A 15,368-nucleotide genomic window follows, 5' to 3' on the forward strand; every position below is an offset into this window, starting at 1 on the left:
GTCATAATAATAACAGTAGTAATAATAGGGTGACAGAGAGGAGGAGGTGGGTGAGATTTAGGCTCCTTGAACATTTCACCTTTCTCAGAGCCATCTTGGGTGGGTGTCCTTTTGCAGGCTTCTCCCCATCTGTGAAGTTCCTCTGTCCGCTTGGCCACGCTGGACAGATGCATAGTGGTCAGTCCACTGAGCCAGGCCCTTGGTCAGCACAGTGGAGAAGATGGTGTACTTGACCATCCCTTCCTAGAGGGGACTGTCTTTCTCTGCTGGACGACTGACCGACCCGCTTTTTCCCTCTGCCAGCTGTCTGGTCAAAGTCACAGGTGAACTGACCATGTCTTTCCCAGCGGGCATCTTGCGTGTCTTCACCAGCGCCCCGGCCCCTCCAGTCCTCAGCTTCCGCCTCCTCCACACGGCCGCCATTGAGCAATTCCTGCCCAACGCGGACCTCCTTTTCAGGTACGCAAAAGAGCGCTGGAAAATTTGAGCACTGTTTGTGGGAGGGTTGTGGACTCACAAAGAGAAAGGTTTGCACCCTTCAGCCGCATACCTCTGGATGTGAGCTTTGGAAACCGCAAGGGAATGGCTCCCTGTCCCAGAGAGGTGGCAAATATTTAAAAACTCAACACATGGGTACTGATAAGGAATAATATCCCAGTATTTTTATTTTTGAGAGCTAGTGTGGCATAGTGTTTCAATGTTAATCTGAAGTCATTAAGGTGTTTTCTTGGACATAGTCTGTGCATTTTTATCAGATCCTGGCATCCAGTTATTTAGGTTGAGATGATGCTGTAATTTTCTTTAAATCTCCCCCTCCATCCATGAAGTGACACTTCCCAGAGCGACCCAACCAGCAAGGACTTCTGGCTCAACATGACTGCCCTGACTGCGCACCTCCAGAAACAGGCGGAACAAGCCACCACGGCTCCGTATTACAACGTGACGTTGCTCCGATACCAGGTGGGATGCCAGTCTCTGGGGACAGGAGGTTGGTAGTGGAAGGGGGTAGGAATTAGGAGGTGAATGCCTAGTAGTTGGAACTTACAGTAGCTGAGATAACCTCTCTCCATCCCTGTTTTATCCCCTTCAGGGCATGTGGGACCATTTGTTCTGAATCTTGTGCTCCTACATTGCAGACCTTGGAAGTACTAGAACTGTGGTAGTGCCTAAGGTGTCTTTAAATATTTATAACCTGTTTTCCGTCCAAACATCTCAAGGTGTCATACAATAAAATCAATTTAAGGCAATAAATCACAATGCCAGTATAAGCTTGCGCAGGGCACATGCTCTCAGCCACAGGGGAAGACAGTGGCAAATCTCCTCTAAACACACCTTGCCAAGAAAACCCCATGATAAATTTACTTTAGGGTTGCCATAATTTGGAAATGACTTGAAGGCACACAACAACAACAAACAATTTTAAAAGACCAATGCTATATTTCCAAGCTCTGTCTCATTTTTTAAAACTGCCTGTTTTATTATCCCCCGAATTGGGCTTTGAACCCAAGGGTGATAATTCCAGGAGGCCAATCATGAACCTGGATTTTAGGAGAAATAAAAATTCTCCCCCAGAGTCCCAAGCGGTTGTTGGCCCATCTTCCTCTCCTCTTTTCCAAAACCCTCAGTATTCAAAGCAGGGCCAAGCCTGGGCCCCTTTGCAGCTCTCCGTCAGCTGGGACTGCGCTGTGGATGCCACACGGGTTTGCGTGGATTACAGCTACAACGGGGAAGCCCTCGGCACAGCGGTCACCCTCTCCAACGTCCAGATCCTCCTGCCGATTGAGGAGCCTGCTGCCAACGTCCAGCCCCAGCCCAAGGCATGCTGGTAAGGCCTGGATTCATAGCGCCGGGTGGGCGAAGAAGCAAACCGTGCCAGCCGGCTCATCTCCCCTCTCAGTTTTTTCTCTCTGCCTACATTTCCTCTCTTTATTTATTCACCAGACGTCTGTCCTCCCAGTTCTTCTCCAATTCCCAATGTTCAGTTCCTTCTAAGTTGTAGTGGCAAAGGACGTTTGGGTTGCAGTCTAGAAACAGATGGAGAAAGGCTGCACCATTCCCATTCATTTTGCCATGGCTAGACATCCCAAATTTGAAGATAATGGGAGGATATTTATAGGTCCTGCCCGGTTGATGCCCAATGGGGAAAGGATTGTGAGAATGGTGATCCAGGCTCTTCTCTGGGTTCTCCTTGTAGGAACCTGGAAGAGAAACGTTTGTTGTGGCAACTCCTGGATGTCCCTGGCACCCAAGGCCGTGGAGGTGAGCTTATGGAGGATGGGGGTCAATGGGGCAGGTGGGTTTTAGGCCTGCTTCTAGGGCAGATGGAGGAGCTGTCTATTCCTTCTGAAGAGGCAATGGGTCCCTAGTTTTGGTGAGATCATCGGTGCAACTGGAGGACCGTTGGATGACTTCTCTCTTCCCTTCCCATCGCCTCCTCCTCTCAGGATCTGGCCGCCTACTAGCCAGCTGGGAGCCCCTAAATGGTCCCAGTAAGCCAAGTCCAGTGGCCGCCCAGTTCACCAGCGAGGGGAGCACGGTTTCGGGAGCGGATGTGGAGCTGGTTGGCAGCGGCTATCGGATGTCGCTGGTGAAGAAGAGGTTTGCCACAGGTAACTGAGGACCTCAACTCATTCCTCTTGCTGGTGTGCGGTAAATTGCATCTTACTATCAATGTAAATCATACCATCAGCGTAAATCATTATGATCAGCGTATATCACAGAATCATAGATTTATCCTAACATATCCATAATCATATCCTATCATCAGTGTACAAAATTACCTTCTATATACCTGCCTTTCCCCTCCTGATTCCCCACTATGCTTTTATTTTCTCCTTCTCCAGGGATTTACATTGCTGGCTCATGAACAACCCATGATCCTACTGCTGCTGTTTTTCGGGGGCCAGGGGGGTTGTTTTAGTTTTTAAAGTGTTCTGGAAAATGGAGAAAATATATTTGTGTGTTCTTAAATTATTATTATTATTGTTAATTATTGTTATTATTATTGGCCTGGATTTAAAAAAAAAACACTGGAAAGAATAAGCAAGGCAAGGACTTTTGGATGCTGAAGAATCCAACCAAGGGGAAAAGGAGGCAGCTGTGAATTGCACTGGAGGATAACCTTCCCTTCTCTTCTCCCTGCCACCTTTTTTTATTCTTTTAAAAAACTGACTTTCTCAACCTGTCTGTTCCTAAATTATTATTGCTCCGGTTGCCCCTCTTTCTTTGGAAGCCGTTGCCTCCTGCTGCTAGGGCCTCTCTGGGCCTTTGGGAACCTTGTTGCTCTTTTAATAAAAACACTTGGTTTTTCTAATTAAAAGGACACAAAAAGCAAACCAGGAGCCTTTGCGTTAATTTATTTGTTCAGACAATAATTTAATTTTTTTAAAATAACAGCACAGTAAAGCATGCAATCTCCCAGCTTAAAAGAATAAATTCAGCCGGATTCTCTCCTCCTAAAACCAGTTGCCGAAAAGGCTGTTCTGGGAATAGTGGGAGTTGCGATCCAACACATATGGAAAGCACCACTTTGATGGAGGTTGGTGGATGTTGGAGGGGATATATGTATCTGTATGAACTAGTTTTAAAAAATTTACTAGTTACATAGCTTTTTGTGGGGTTTTAGGGCTATGTGGCCGTGCTCTAAAAGAGTTTATTCCTGACGTTTTGCCAGCATCTGTGGCTTTGGCGTCTTCAAATGCATTCTCCGAAGATGCCAACGCCACAGATGCCGGCAAAACGTCAGGAAGAAACTCTTCTAGAACATGGGCACATAGCCCTAAAAACCCACCAAAAAATATGGATGCCGTCCATGGAAGCCTTCGACTTCACATTTACTAGTTACGTTTTTATCTTGGGTATCTCCTCTTCTGCCTTCTCTGTTTTTTAAATCAAGATTTTGGGGTGAGTTTTAGCCTTTGGTGGCAGCGGATTCCCCCAGGTTAACTGTGATTTAAAATAACAGGGTCACGCCATACCTGGGAAAAAGAAATCCCAGCAAGTCTCTTTTAAACCTTTATTGCCAGTTAAATTTGTTCTGAAACCGCCTGTTAAACCTGACACTTGCCCAATAAAGATGCCAGCAAGGTCGAACCTTGCCTTGCCCTCCCTGGCATTTTCTTGCAACCCACCACAGATCTGGTTTGACACTGGTTTAATCCGCTCTGGGGCCACCACAAACTTCAGTTCCCAGAATGCCATAGCATTGAGCCAGGGCAGTTAAACCAGACCTTTTGTCCGTCCGGAGGGGACCAACCAGTCAAACAGGCTCCTTGCAGATAAGAGGCTGGCTGGACCAGAAAATCACACCTGCGTTGCGTGATCTTTGTGTGAACGACAATTCAAACCCTGCTGTCCAGTTTGTCGGCATCCTAACGCTCAAACCATGACACAAATAGGTGGAGGTTTCCATAGCCGAGTGGATATCCGGTCGCTGGTATCTCCTAGACTTATCCTCCAACGTTCAAACCAGGTTTGTTAAGTCACGGCTGGTTTGCCATAGTGCTCCTCTTGAGGCTGAGAGAGTGTGACTTGTCTGAGTTCATTTTGTGGGTTTCCAGGGCTGAGCAGAGAGGATTTGAACCCTGGTCTCCCACCAGAGTCCCAGTCCAATGCTTGCACCAATAGGCCTTGCTGGCTCTCATGAATGCTAGCGCTAAGTACAGTCAGATGGATGGAAGGAAGGAAGGAAGGGAGGGAGAGAGAGAGGAAGGAAGGAAGGAATTTTTCCCAAGCCCAGTTAGCTTGGAAGGAGACATTTATTCAACTGGTTCCATTTCCCAAATTAAAACACCCATTTTTTTTGTTATTTGCTGTTTAATTTTTGGGTTGAGGGAATGGGATGGAGAAACACATATTTTTGCTCTTTGGAAAAGAGGATTTAAAGCAAAGCAAAACAAAACAAAAAAGCCCCTTTCCTTGAAGCTTATGAATCATCGAGTTGAAGAAGTTTGTAAGGAGTTGAACTCCGCATGGAAAGAACAACCCTCCTTACTCACAAGATAAATGTTCTTTTTCCTTCCGCTCGTCAGCTGTAAATATAAATTTGGGTCCAGTTCTTGACATCTGTAATTTTAACCAGTCATGCCGCTCCTCCCTTCTGTGTTTCCAAAGCATGTATTTAATCCCAAGTGCGTATTTGTACCTCTCCTATTCCAGCACGACTTTCAGAAGGAAAAAAAGAGAAAGCAAAATGCATGGGAGGCATTATTTGAAAACGTTTGTGTGATCGAAGGAACTGGTTTGCATCAGACCGATGCAGATTTAGCCGGGCTGGTCATAAGACAAATTCTGAAGTCCATATTTTGGTAATAACAAACTCCTGCGCCTTTTTTGGAGCTGCCTAAACAAAGGTTTAGGCAGCTCCAAAAAAGGCGCAGGAGTTTGACGGTTGGGTTGATAAAGGAGAGGCTACAAAACGGCCTTTGCACCAGAGAGCAAGACGAAAAATTAGAGTTGGAAGGGACTCTAAGGATAATCTAGTCTGACCCTTTATCCTACAAAAATACACAACTAAAGCACTCTCAATACCTCCAAAAATGGAGACTCCCACGCCGTCTGAAGCTGTCCGCATTCCTCCCTCGAAGGGCTCTTTCAGCCAAAAAGTTCTTCCTAATGTTTGGGTGGACTCTCTCCTTGAAGTTCAAATCCATAGGTTTGCGTTCTAGGTTTTATGTGTTTTAACCCATGCTGTACCCAGCTTCGACCCTTGGAAAGAAGTGGGTAAGACCTCTTAATGTGGTTGTGATCATTTTCATGTTAGACAATTATTGCGCCATGGTTCCACTTTAACCACCATGTGGCTGCTTCCTAAGGAAAGTAGGGCTGCATAGTTTTATGAGGTGCTTTGAATTCTCTAACCCCAGGGTTTCATAGGATGCCACTTTGCCAGTTAAAATGGAACCATTACACTGTCTTTCTGTAATGCGAACTGTCCCTTGAGTCTGGGAGCATTAGGAAACAAGCGCTCTCCATCTTCTTTTTGACAACCATGTCTCTCCTATCCCTTTATCACATCTTAAAGGAGAAAGTGCTAACACTCCCAAATGGTCCAATCCCCAAAAGAGAAGGGCTCTGGTGCCTCAATGTTGTCCCTTTGGAGCGCGAGATGGAGGGTGCCGACTTTGCCCTTGCCAAGGTTCCTTTTTCTCTCCTGCCTTTGCTCCAATCCCTGCCTTGCTTTGCTGGGCCTGCCCTTACCTGCTCAGGTGAGATGGCCCTCAGGTGTGCTCCAAGGCGGGGCTGCAGCAGTCAAGAGCAGGGGAGCCTGGAGGCAGCACAGCAAGCAAACAGCTGAGAGGCAACTGCAGAGGAGCAGGCGCCCAGGTAAGGCCCTGGTTTATTGGCTTTTCCGAAGCATGGGCCGCCTTTTCCTTGGTGGAAAAGCAAGCCCATCATCCCTGAGAGAAGAGGGACCCATTGATCAGGAGGAGAAACAACTGGGATCCAGAGGGCAGGGCTTTTCAATAGCCAGGGCCTGGATCAGACATTGGAAGCATGGCTCTTTTGAAAGAAAACAGCACACTCTGGGAGTTGGAATACAGAAAGTACCTTCCCCAGCATCTAGATTTGGATGAAATTGGTGGTCTTTTCTTTTTACTGATCATCCTTTTCTTTCCACGTTGGCTTTTTGGCATCCATTAGGCATTTGTGGCAATTATTACCAGATCATTTTCTCTCCAATGCCGGTTCCTTACTGTTTGCAAAGATTAATGTTTTAAGTCGAGTGCCGTCATTCTCTTCTGAGGATCAGAAGATATCCTCCTTGCTCTCAGCTGGGTTTGGGCCAAGTTTTTAGCCATGGAAAAGAGGCAACACAAAGCAAAGCAAAACCACAACACTGGGGCTAATTATAAATCAGAATTAAAGGGCTGCGTACAATCCGAGCGAAGGGTCTTTTGCCACCAAAATCAAATCCTATTCAAGTCAAACATTACCGTTCTTCACCTTTTTCAGGACAGAAAGAAATAGCAAGGGATTGTGCAGCTCCTTTGAGACTTAACCAAGGAAAATGCATTGGCAGCAGAAGTTTCCATGGATGGACTTCAATATGTTTTGCAGATGATGCATTTATTTATTGGATTTATATCCCACCTTTCTCCCAAAATGGGATTCAAGTCATTGGGCCTTGGCTATCTGTTAATTTATGTTAGTTTAAAATCAATTTCTCATGACCTCTTAAGGGCCTTCCTCTCTTTCTTTTTATTATGTGGTTGGGCTCCAGCTCCCAGCATTCCTGACCACTGGCTAGGGGATGATGGGATTTGCAGTCCAACCATGTCTGGAAGGCCACCATATTCTCATCCAAGGGCTAGATCTAGCATGGTCAGCCGCATGAAATGTTGTCATTGAGACGGACAATCCGGTCACTCAAACTTGCCCCTGAGCTGCGTAGGGATCAGTGGGTCAAAGACCAGAGCTTTCTGGAGGACCATTCTAAGTCCCTGGCCAAACTACAAATCCCAGAATTCCACATTAAATCCATTTAATGTGGGATCACTTTCCCCAATTCCAGTCCCTGTTACAGCAACAAACCTGGACATTAAAACACTGGGCACATCAACAACACAGAAACAATGCAGCTTGGCACCACTTTTGCTCCATTTTAGGGAATGCTAGGGATGTGTAATAATAATACACATAATATTTGTGAGACACCAGCTCTCTTTGGCACAGAAGGCTAGAGACCTTGCAAAACTACAAATCCCAGAGTTCCCTAAGATGGAGTTGCAGCATTCAACAAGTGGTGTCGAACTGCATTATTTCTACAACGTAGATGCAACCAGCAAAGCTTCTGCCATCAGATCTGGATGCGAACCCTTCTAGATGTCGGACTGTAGCTGAAGTGGGATCATAGCGCAATAACTCTGTGGCCCTGGGTTCAAAACTGGAGCAGACCTTTTCTGGCCGCTCTGACTTTGCGGAGCCAAAAACGACACTCCCCTTTCCCCTTTAAACTGTTTTTTTTTTTTTTTGGATGTGTGAAGGCAATGTTTGTTTAATCGTGCAGCGAATCTTAACAATGGCTCTCTGTGTGCTTTTCTTGCTCTTAAGAGCAACTCAAACAGCATTGGGGAATGCAAGCGGTGTTTGCTCAATGGCTGCTGGTTTTGGGAAGCCAGCCCAGTCTCCCCTGATCAGTGTTTCCACAATAAGGATCAGGAAAGACCTGGGGCTTAAGGGAAAGAAAGCAATCCGCGTTTAGGTTAAAATGATATTGGGACTCTCTGCACTTGGCTCATCTATCGCCAGACTTCGCAAGCTATGCTGTTGAACCAGTGTTGCGCCCAGTCTGTGCTGGGAATACCGGGCTCAGAGGCCCACTCTTTTGCCATCCAAGAAGTCTAGAGGTTGGATGCCTGCCTCTCAGGGTCCTTAAAATGGCCTCTTCCTTCAGGGCAAAGGGCTGGAATAGATGGCCCTTGAGGTCTAAGCTTCTGCGACAGTGAATGTGGAGCTATTTTGGCCAGGACTGTCCATTTCCTCTTCCTTTTTTATGCAAGTTTAATCATTTTGGGGTTTTTTATTATTTGCAAAATGAAGGGGAGAAATGTGCTCTCCAAGGTGCTGAAATTAATCTCCCTTCATTCCCGGAATCTGGAAGGGCTTCTGTCTCACTTTGCACACTTTGCGGAGCCTCCTTGATGCACACTCATCCCTGACCGTCTCCCAGGGGTCACTTTGGCTGTTAAAGCACCAAACGTTCTAGTGCCGGGGTGGGAGACGTGGTCCTCTTGTCTCTTAGGACCAAGGGACTGTTAATCAGTTTATTAATATGAAAATAATAAAATAAGTGGACTCTGGGAGACCGTGGTTTGTACCTCTGGTCAGCCATAGCAATACACTGAGAGACCTTGGGCCATAAGTCACACTCTGTCAGCCTCAGAGGAGGGCAAAGGCAAGCCTCCTCTGAACAAGAAAACCCCATGATAGGTTCACTTTAGGATCGACATAAGTTGGAATCAACTTGGAGGCACACAACAACAATGACCATGCCACAGTATAGTCCGAACTCATTTGCACATCTTCCTCTGAATTATCTAATGCCACATGGCTGTGAATTCCTTAAGCCACACATTCCCAAGGTTCATGTAGTCCAGAGTTCAAATCCCAGACCGTGAAAATGTAGGACGGTGCATAAGTCATGCGGCTCATAAACACGTTTCCGGGGCAAGGCAATTTTGGCAAGCATCCTCGCACAATATGTCCTTCCCTTTCTGTAACCCTTCCCTTGTTTTTCCATCATGGGAAGGTTTTCGGAAACTCTGCCTTAAGAAAAGCCCAGTTGGGTTTTGAGCAATCCTTGAGTCACATTCCCTCTGAGGGTCTCAGGATCAGAAAGGATCAGTGAGATATTGTTGAATATTATTTCTGCAGTGCGGAAGAAGCCCGTTTCACTAAAGGCTTTCAGGTGTTACCAGCTGGACTTTTGGACTATCTGTGATTGAAATTCTACCCTTAGTGACTCTCACAGCCCCTGGCCTACCTTGCAGGATGGTTGTCTGAGGCCAAAATTTGGGGGGGGGGGGGTGAGAGCCACGTAGGTTGTGAAGGAAACTAATTGCAAGTATGCATAATAATATGTGTGTCATGCTTTGTACTTTGTAGGGATTAAATGCGAGGGCGAGGTGTTTCCTCTTCGTGGGTGGACGCCTTCTCAGCCTCGCATTCACACCCCGAAGGAGCCAAAAGCCCTCACTCTCCTCTGTCTGCCCTTCGGCTACGCTGCCACTTTCCTTCCTCGCCAGACTGGCTCTTCCAGTGTGTGGCCTTCATCACACCCTTCGCTCTCAGGCCTCTTTTGTCCTGCATTTGGAAAGGCAGGGTGTGCCCCTCCGTCACCGACCCAAACAAGGAGGGACAAAACCCACTACACTGCCCATCATCCTGGCCGTCCCAAGCCTTGTGTCCTCTGCTCTCCTCTTCCCAAACTGTGCAGCCTTCCTTTCTGGCCCTCCTTTGCGGCCCGAGTGCCTTGAACCCAGGACACTGGTCTGGATGCCGCTCTTCACACATTCTTGTTGTTTGCTGTCAATCAGACTTTGATGTACATTGATTTCCCTATCCATCTTAGGCCCCAGAATAACCTCCCAGTTCTACCAGTATCAGGAAGAAAAGCAAAAACAAATCTGAGCGCACTGTTAAACCAAAAGCCACCGAGGGCAGAGCTGGCAGCTGCCTTTGCTTTTATTGCTCTCTCGCTTGGCAAATAAAATTCCCTTTCTTCCTTACATAAAGATTGTTATCTGCAAGGGCTTCACACATTGGCAGGACTGGTTGCGCCGGATCCTCCTTTTGGAGCCGTATGGAGCGTCTCCCTTGAGTTCATCATCACCTCCTTTTTACCCTCCTTTGTATGTTTCTGTGGCTGCTTTGTGTGTGTTTTTTCCTTTCAAAAAGAAAAGAGACAGAAATGCCAGGATTCTGATGGTATCTCACAAGTTTAGAAGTGTTTGGACATAGTTGTCTGATGTGAAACTTCTGCACATTAGGATGACTGTAACACACTCCACAGGGGGCTGCCCTTGGAAACTATTCAGAAACCTCAGTGGGTCCAAAAAGCTGAGGCAGGCAAAGTGCTGACCAGGGCTGGGTGCAGGGGATCCACAACTTCACTGCCTTTGGCTTATAATTCATGTGCCAGAATGAGCTTTTGACAGGGTTGTACCATGATTTTATTGCATGTTATATGGTTTTAACTGTTCTTTATTTTTACAAAACCTTTTCACCAGTTGTACCAAGAAGAGTGTGTCATCCTGTGTTGTTCATCCGCTCGCATCTCTCTTTCTCTTTCAGGGGGAAGAATGGTCCGTGGCTGGATCTACAAAGTGGAAGCCATTATCCTGAGCCTGGTTGGGTTCACTGGCTTCCTCTTTCTTCTCCAAACCAATGATTCCCAGGATATCCGCATCCCAAAGGAAGCCAGAGAAAACCTGGCTCTGATCCCAGCCACCCCAAAGGGAACCCCCAGACCCATTGCCGAGTGTCGGGCAAACGCATCGGTGGCCAATGTCTCTGGCTTTGCCGAACTCCCGGATCACATCAAGGACTTCTTGAGGTACAAACACTGTCGGACATTTCCGCTCCTCCTGGACGTCCCAGAGAAATGCGGCCCTCACGACTCTTCTCACCTTGTCTTCTTGCTCCTGGCCATCAAATCCTCACCGGGGAACTATGAGCGCCGCGAAATCATCCGCAAGACATGGGGAGAAGAGCGGACCTTCGAGGGGGTCCGCATCCGGAGGGTCTTCCTCTCTGGCGTCGCCTCCAGCCCCCGGGAGACCCGCAAGCTGAACCGCCTCCTACGGCTGGAGACGGAGGAGCACCGCGACATCCTGCAGTGGGACTTCCAGGACAGCTTCTTCAACCTGACCCTCAAGCAGGCCCTCTTCCACGCCTGGATGGAGGCCCGATGCCCAGGGGTGCGCTTCATCTTCAACGGCGACGATGACGTCTTCGCCAACACTGACAACATCGTCCGCTACCTGCTGAGTGTCCCGGGGGCCGGCGACCAGCACCTTTTCGTGGGCCAGCTCATCACCAATGTGGGCCCCATCCGTGAGAAGTGGAGCAAGTATTATGTGCCGGAGCAGGTCACCGCATCCAAGTCCTACCCACCGTACTGCGGCGGAGGGGGCCTCCTCATGTCCGGCTACACCTCCCGCGCCATCTACAAGGAGTCCCTGGCCCTGGAGCTCTTCCCCATTGACGACGTCTACCTGGGCATGTGCCTCCAGAAGGCAGGTCTGGTCCCTGCGTCACACATGGGCATCCGGACGGTGGGCGTGAGGGTGCCCTCCTCCAAACTGGAGCCCTTTGACCCCTGCTACTACAAGGAGCTGCTCCTGGTGCACCGCTTCGTTCCCTACGAAATGCTGGTGATGTGGAGGGACATCCACCGGCCGGACTTGGTCTGTGGGAAGAAGGTGGCTGTCTATGGCAGCCTCTGAGCCTCAGGAGGAACTTTATAGGCAGCGGACTCTACTTTGTCCCTTCCTCCTCCGTGGTTCTGCAAAGAAGGAAAGGAGAAAGCCGATCAAAGGAAAGATAGGTGCCAAAGATGCCAGGAAGGGGTCCTCCAGGGCTGGGCAGTGGCAGCCAGGAGGATGCTGTTAAGGGCTCCTGTTTCTCTTTTTGTCTCAGTGAATCCTCACTGGCTTGGCTTGGCTTCAGATGCCTTCTCTCCAACTCATTTCTCCTCCTTCCTCTTCACCTCTTACAACACCAGCAGAAGCAGCCCAAAGTTTCTCCTAGTCCTTTGATAAATATTCTAGCGTTGTCTCCATGGAAGATGCCTCAGTCGGGATTGGGACCCTCCTCTCAATGGCTTCTTTGGCTCTTCAGGGGAGATCCATGTCACACTCTTGAATCCTTTTAGGATACAAACAAAGGAAGGGTGTCTCCAGACCCAGGAATTGATATTATTATTGTTAGCATTAAGCTACAAATATGGAGAATGTGGCAGTGGTGGCTCCACTCTATTGTTCTTTAGCTATGCCTCACCCTTTCAGTGGTCTGGGGCACCTTCTGCTCCCCTTCATCTATGGACAGGGTTCCCTCCCTGGCACTCGGTTCTAGGTGCTGCCTAGTTCCCATGAAAGCTAGGATAATATCCATTAATCGTGTTGTAAAAATGGCGATGATAATAAAACAATTATTTTTCCTATCTGGAATGCCTGCTGCTTTGGATGCCACCTTTTTGGATCTGTTGTTGTAAGTGTGTGTGGGCAGGAAAGGCCATTGGGATCAGCCTCTCAGCCGGAGCCCCATGTGCTGCTCCACTGTGGTCTCTCTACTGCAGTTTCACTCTCTTGTGGCATTATTACTGCAGTTGCACTGTGTTGTGGCGTCCAACAGCAGTGACACTGCACTGAGGACACCACAACACAGTGGCACTGCAATAGAGACACCTCGCTGTTGGTCAGCCCTCTGGACTTTGCTGTTGCGGTGCCATACTAGTGCTCCCCTCTGCACCTTGCTGTCATAGCACTGTAACAGTGTGGCCCACTGGACCTCGCTGTCATTCAATCTCTCCGGACCTTGATGTCGCAGCGCCACACCAATGCAACCTCTGGAACTGGTTGTCAGTCTGGACCTCAATGTTATGACAGTGTGACAGTGCAATCTCCAGACCTCACTGTCAGTCTGTCCCTCCAGACCTCACTGTTGCTGATATAATAATAATAATAATAATAATAATAATAACTAACAGTATATATGCCCCACTCCCTTCCATGGCAGCATTCTCTGAAGAATAACTTTGCATTTATATCAGTGTTTTTAGTTTTGATTTTGTAATGTCCTACATTTCAGTGCCTTGTCCTCTGTGGCTATGACACCTGGTCACTAGATGTGCAATTGCAGCCATCGGAGGGCGCCCGAGTGGAAGGAAGGGGGCGCTTTGGAGGATTCGGACAGACAGGAGGCAATGCTCTCTTTCGGCCACCAGAGGGCGCTTCATTGTGAACGCCAGGGGAAGGAATTCGCGGGTTAGAGAGGGAAATAATCTATACGTCCCTGCTGCCACAGGAGGGCGCCCGCGAGCAAATAATGCTATTATGGTCCCTATGGACTTGCTCCCTCTGGTGGCGGGAAAGGGGCGTTCTTTCCTGTCTCTCCCCAAAAGCAACGAAAGGCTTCATTCTTGGCTCTCGGGCGCCCTCCGGTGGCTGCATTTACACACAACAGCCTCCTGAGCATTTTTCGGCTCCCAAATGACCAATTCTTTATATTTTCCTGCAAAGGGGCCTTTTAATGCCTCTCAGACTAGCCCTACGGGAAAGTCAATGTTTGGGGTGTTGGAGAGTACTCCCCATCATCCCCAGGAGGCACAGAAAATGCGGGGGAGACTCCCACTCAACCATCCTCAGCCCTAGAGCCCTTAAAGCAGTTGGACTATACAGTACTTCCCATCATCCTCAGTCCCCACATGCTGTGCCTTGTGAGGATGATGGGAAGTGTCCTCCAAGACCCCCCTACATGCTGTGCCTTGTGAGGATGATGGGAACTGTCCTCCAAGACCTCCTCACATGCTGTGCCTTGTGAGGATGATGGGAAGTGTCCTCCAACCCCCCCCCCCCCCAACATGCTGTGCCTAGAGAATGCATAAGGCGACGGGACGCCTCAAGCCAGCCCCTCAAACATTTCGTAATAAAATTCCCACAATCCTCTAGCCCTCAGGGGCGGTGACCATGTTTTCCTGGGTGATTATGGGAATTGTAGTCCAAAAGCAATGCTGGAGCGCCCTCTGGTGGCCGAAAGGGGCGCTCTGGAACGTGGATCTCAAGCCAAAGCGCCCCCTTCCTTGCTCTCGGGCGCCCTCCTGTGGCCGCATTTGGGCACATTCCCTTCTCTATGGAGCACATTCCCCTCTTTATGGCTCGCCTATGGAGCTCCTGTTACTCTCCACAAGCATCGAAGGGGCCTCAGCACTACTCTTGCGCGCCCTCGTGTGGCTGCATTGCCACACCACAGCCTCCAAAATGAGTAGTGATTCCTAATAGGAGTAGTACTGTATTACAAAAAAAAAAAGGGGGGGGGGGATTAATTCTGTTCAGAAGATATATAAACAGTCTGAAAAAGGGGGCCTCCAGAAAAGGCCATTCACTTTTGCTTTTTGTCACACAAATGAGTTCACTTTTTTTAAAAAAAAACTTTTGAAAACTTGTAAAAAAAATTTAAAAACCCAAATTTTATTTCTTTTATGTAAAAAAAAAATTAAATCAGACAAAAAAGTATGGACAATACAAAATATTATTTCCACATTTTTATGAAGGTTATTTTGTTTGCATATCAGGCATTTTTCATGAGTTCTAATAACTGCAGATAAAAGCATCTAACGCCTCTGAAGAAGGGGGGGGGGGGGAACCACACAGAAAACTATGGTTAAATGCAGGGAAACTACAGACAGAATTAAAACCATTTCAGTCTGACCCATTAAAAGGTCATTTTTCCTCCCGACTTAAATATCAGAATCCAGAAATTGGTGCTTTGCAAATAAAAACCAGTCCGGAGCTTAGCTCTTGCGAGATGCAGCCGAAAGTCTTGGTTGAAAAGCAGGAAATCTCCTTAAATTGCTATTTCTTTTGTGCATTCTTACCTGGGAGGAAGTTGCATTGACACCCCTGGGACTCAGAGGCCATAACAAACTACAAATCCCAGCATTCCATAGACAATCAAAGCGGTGTCAAACCGCATTAATTCTGCAGTGTGGACACAGCAGCCCTCCATTTACAACATGGGCCTACTTTGCAAGGCTGGTGTAAAAATGCCCCTTGCAAAGAACCTCTGAAAACCTAAGTATTTAAAGACATTTTTATCTGGAGTGTACTGGATGGGTTTAAAAAGATAAATGTAATATATTGACTGTA

General features: G+C 47.8%; 2 protein-coding genes across 2 annotated transcripts; both read left to right on the forward strand.

Moving 5' to 3' along the window:
* Positions 1–1,008: 1,008 nt before the first annotated feature.
* On the forward strand, positions 1,009–3,335 carry LOC121936009 (F-BAR domain only protein 1-like). The gene is made up of 4 exons (XM_042477764.1): positions 1,009–1,825; positions 2,195–2,259; positions 2,445–2,609; positions 2,844–3,335. Exons 1-4 carry the CDS (start codon positions 1,431–1,433, stop codon positions 2,864–2,866), a joined length of 648 nt encoding a protein of 215 aa, XP_042333698.1. The 5' UTR covers positions 1,009–1,430; the 3' UTR covers positions 2,867–3,335.
* Positions 3,336–6,106: 2,771 nt separating this feature from the next.
* On the forward strand, positions 6,107–12,278 carry B3GNT3 (UDP-GlcNAc:betaGal beta-1,3-N-acetylglucosaminyltransferase 3). Its single transcript, XM_042478785.1, has 3 exons — positions 6,107–6,206; positions 9,607–9,761; positions 10,731–12,278. The coding sequence occupies exons 1-3, from the start codon at positions 6,107–6,109 to the stop codon at positions 11,946–11,948; spliced, it is 1,473 nt and encodes a 490-aa protein (XP_042334719.1). The 3' UTR covers positions 11,949–12,278.
* The last annotated feature ends 3,090 nt before the right edge of the window (positions 12,279–15,368 follow it).

Source organism: Sceloporus undulatus, chromosome 7 (genome assembly GCF_019175285.1).
Source record: "Sceloporus undulatus isolate JIND9_A2432 ecotype Alabama chromosome 7, SceUnd_v1.1, whole genome shotgun sequence".
In the NCBI taxonomy this organism is placed as follows: domain Eukaryota; kingdom Metazoa; phylum Chordata; class Lepidosauria; order Squamata; family Phrynosomatidae; genus Sceloporus; species Sceloporus undulatus.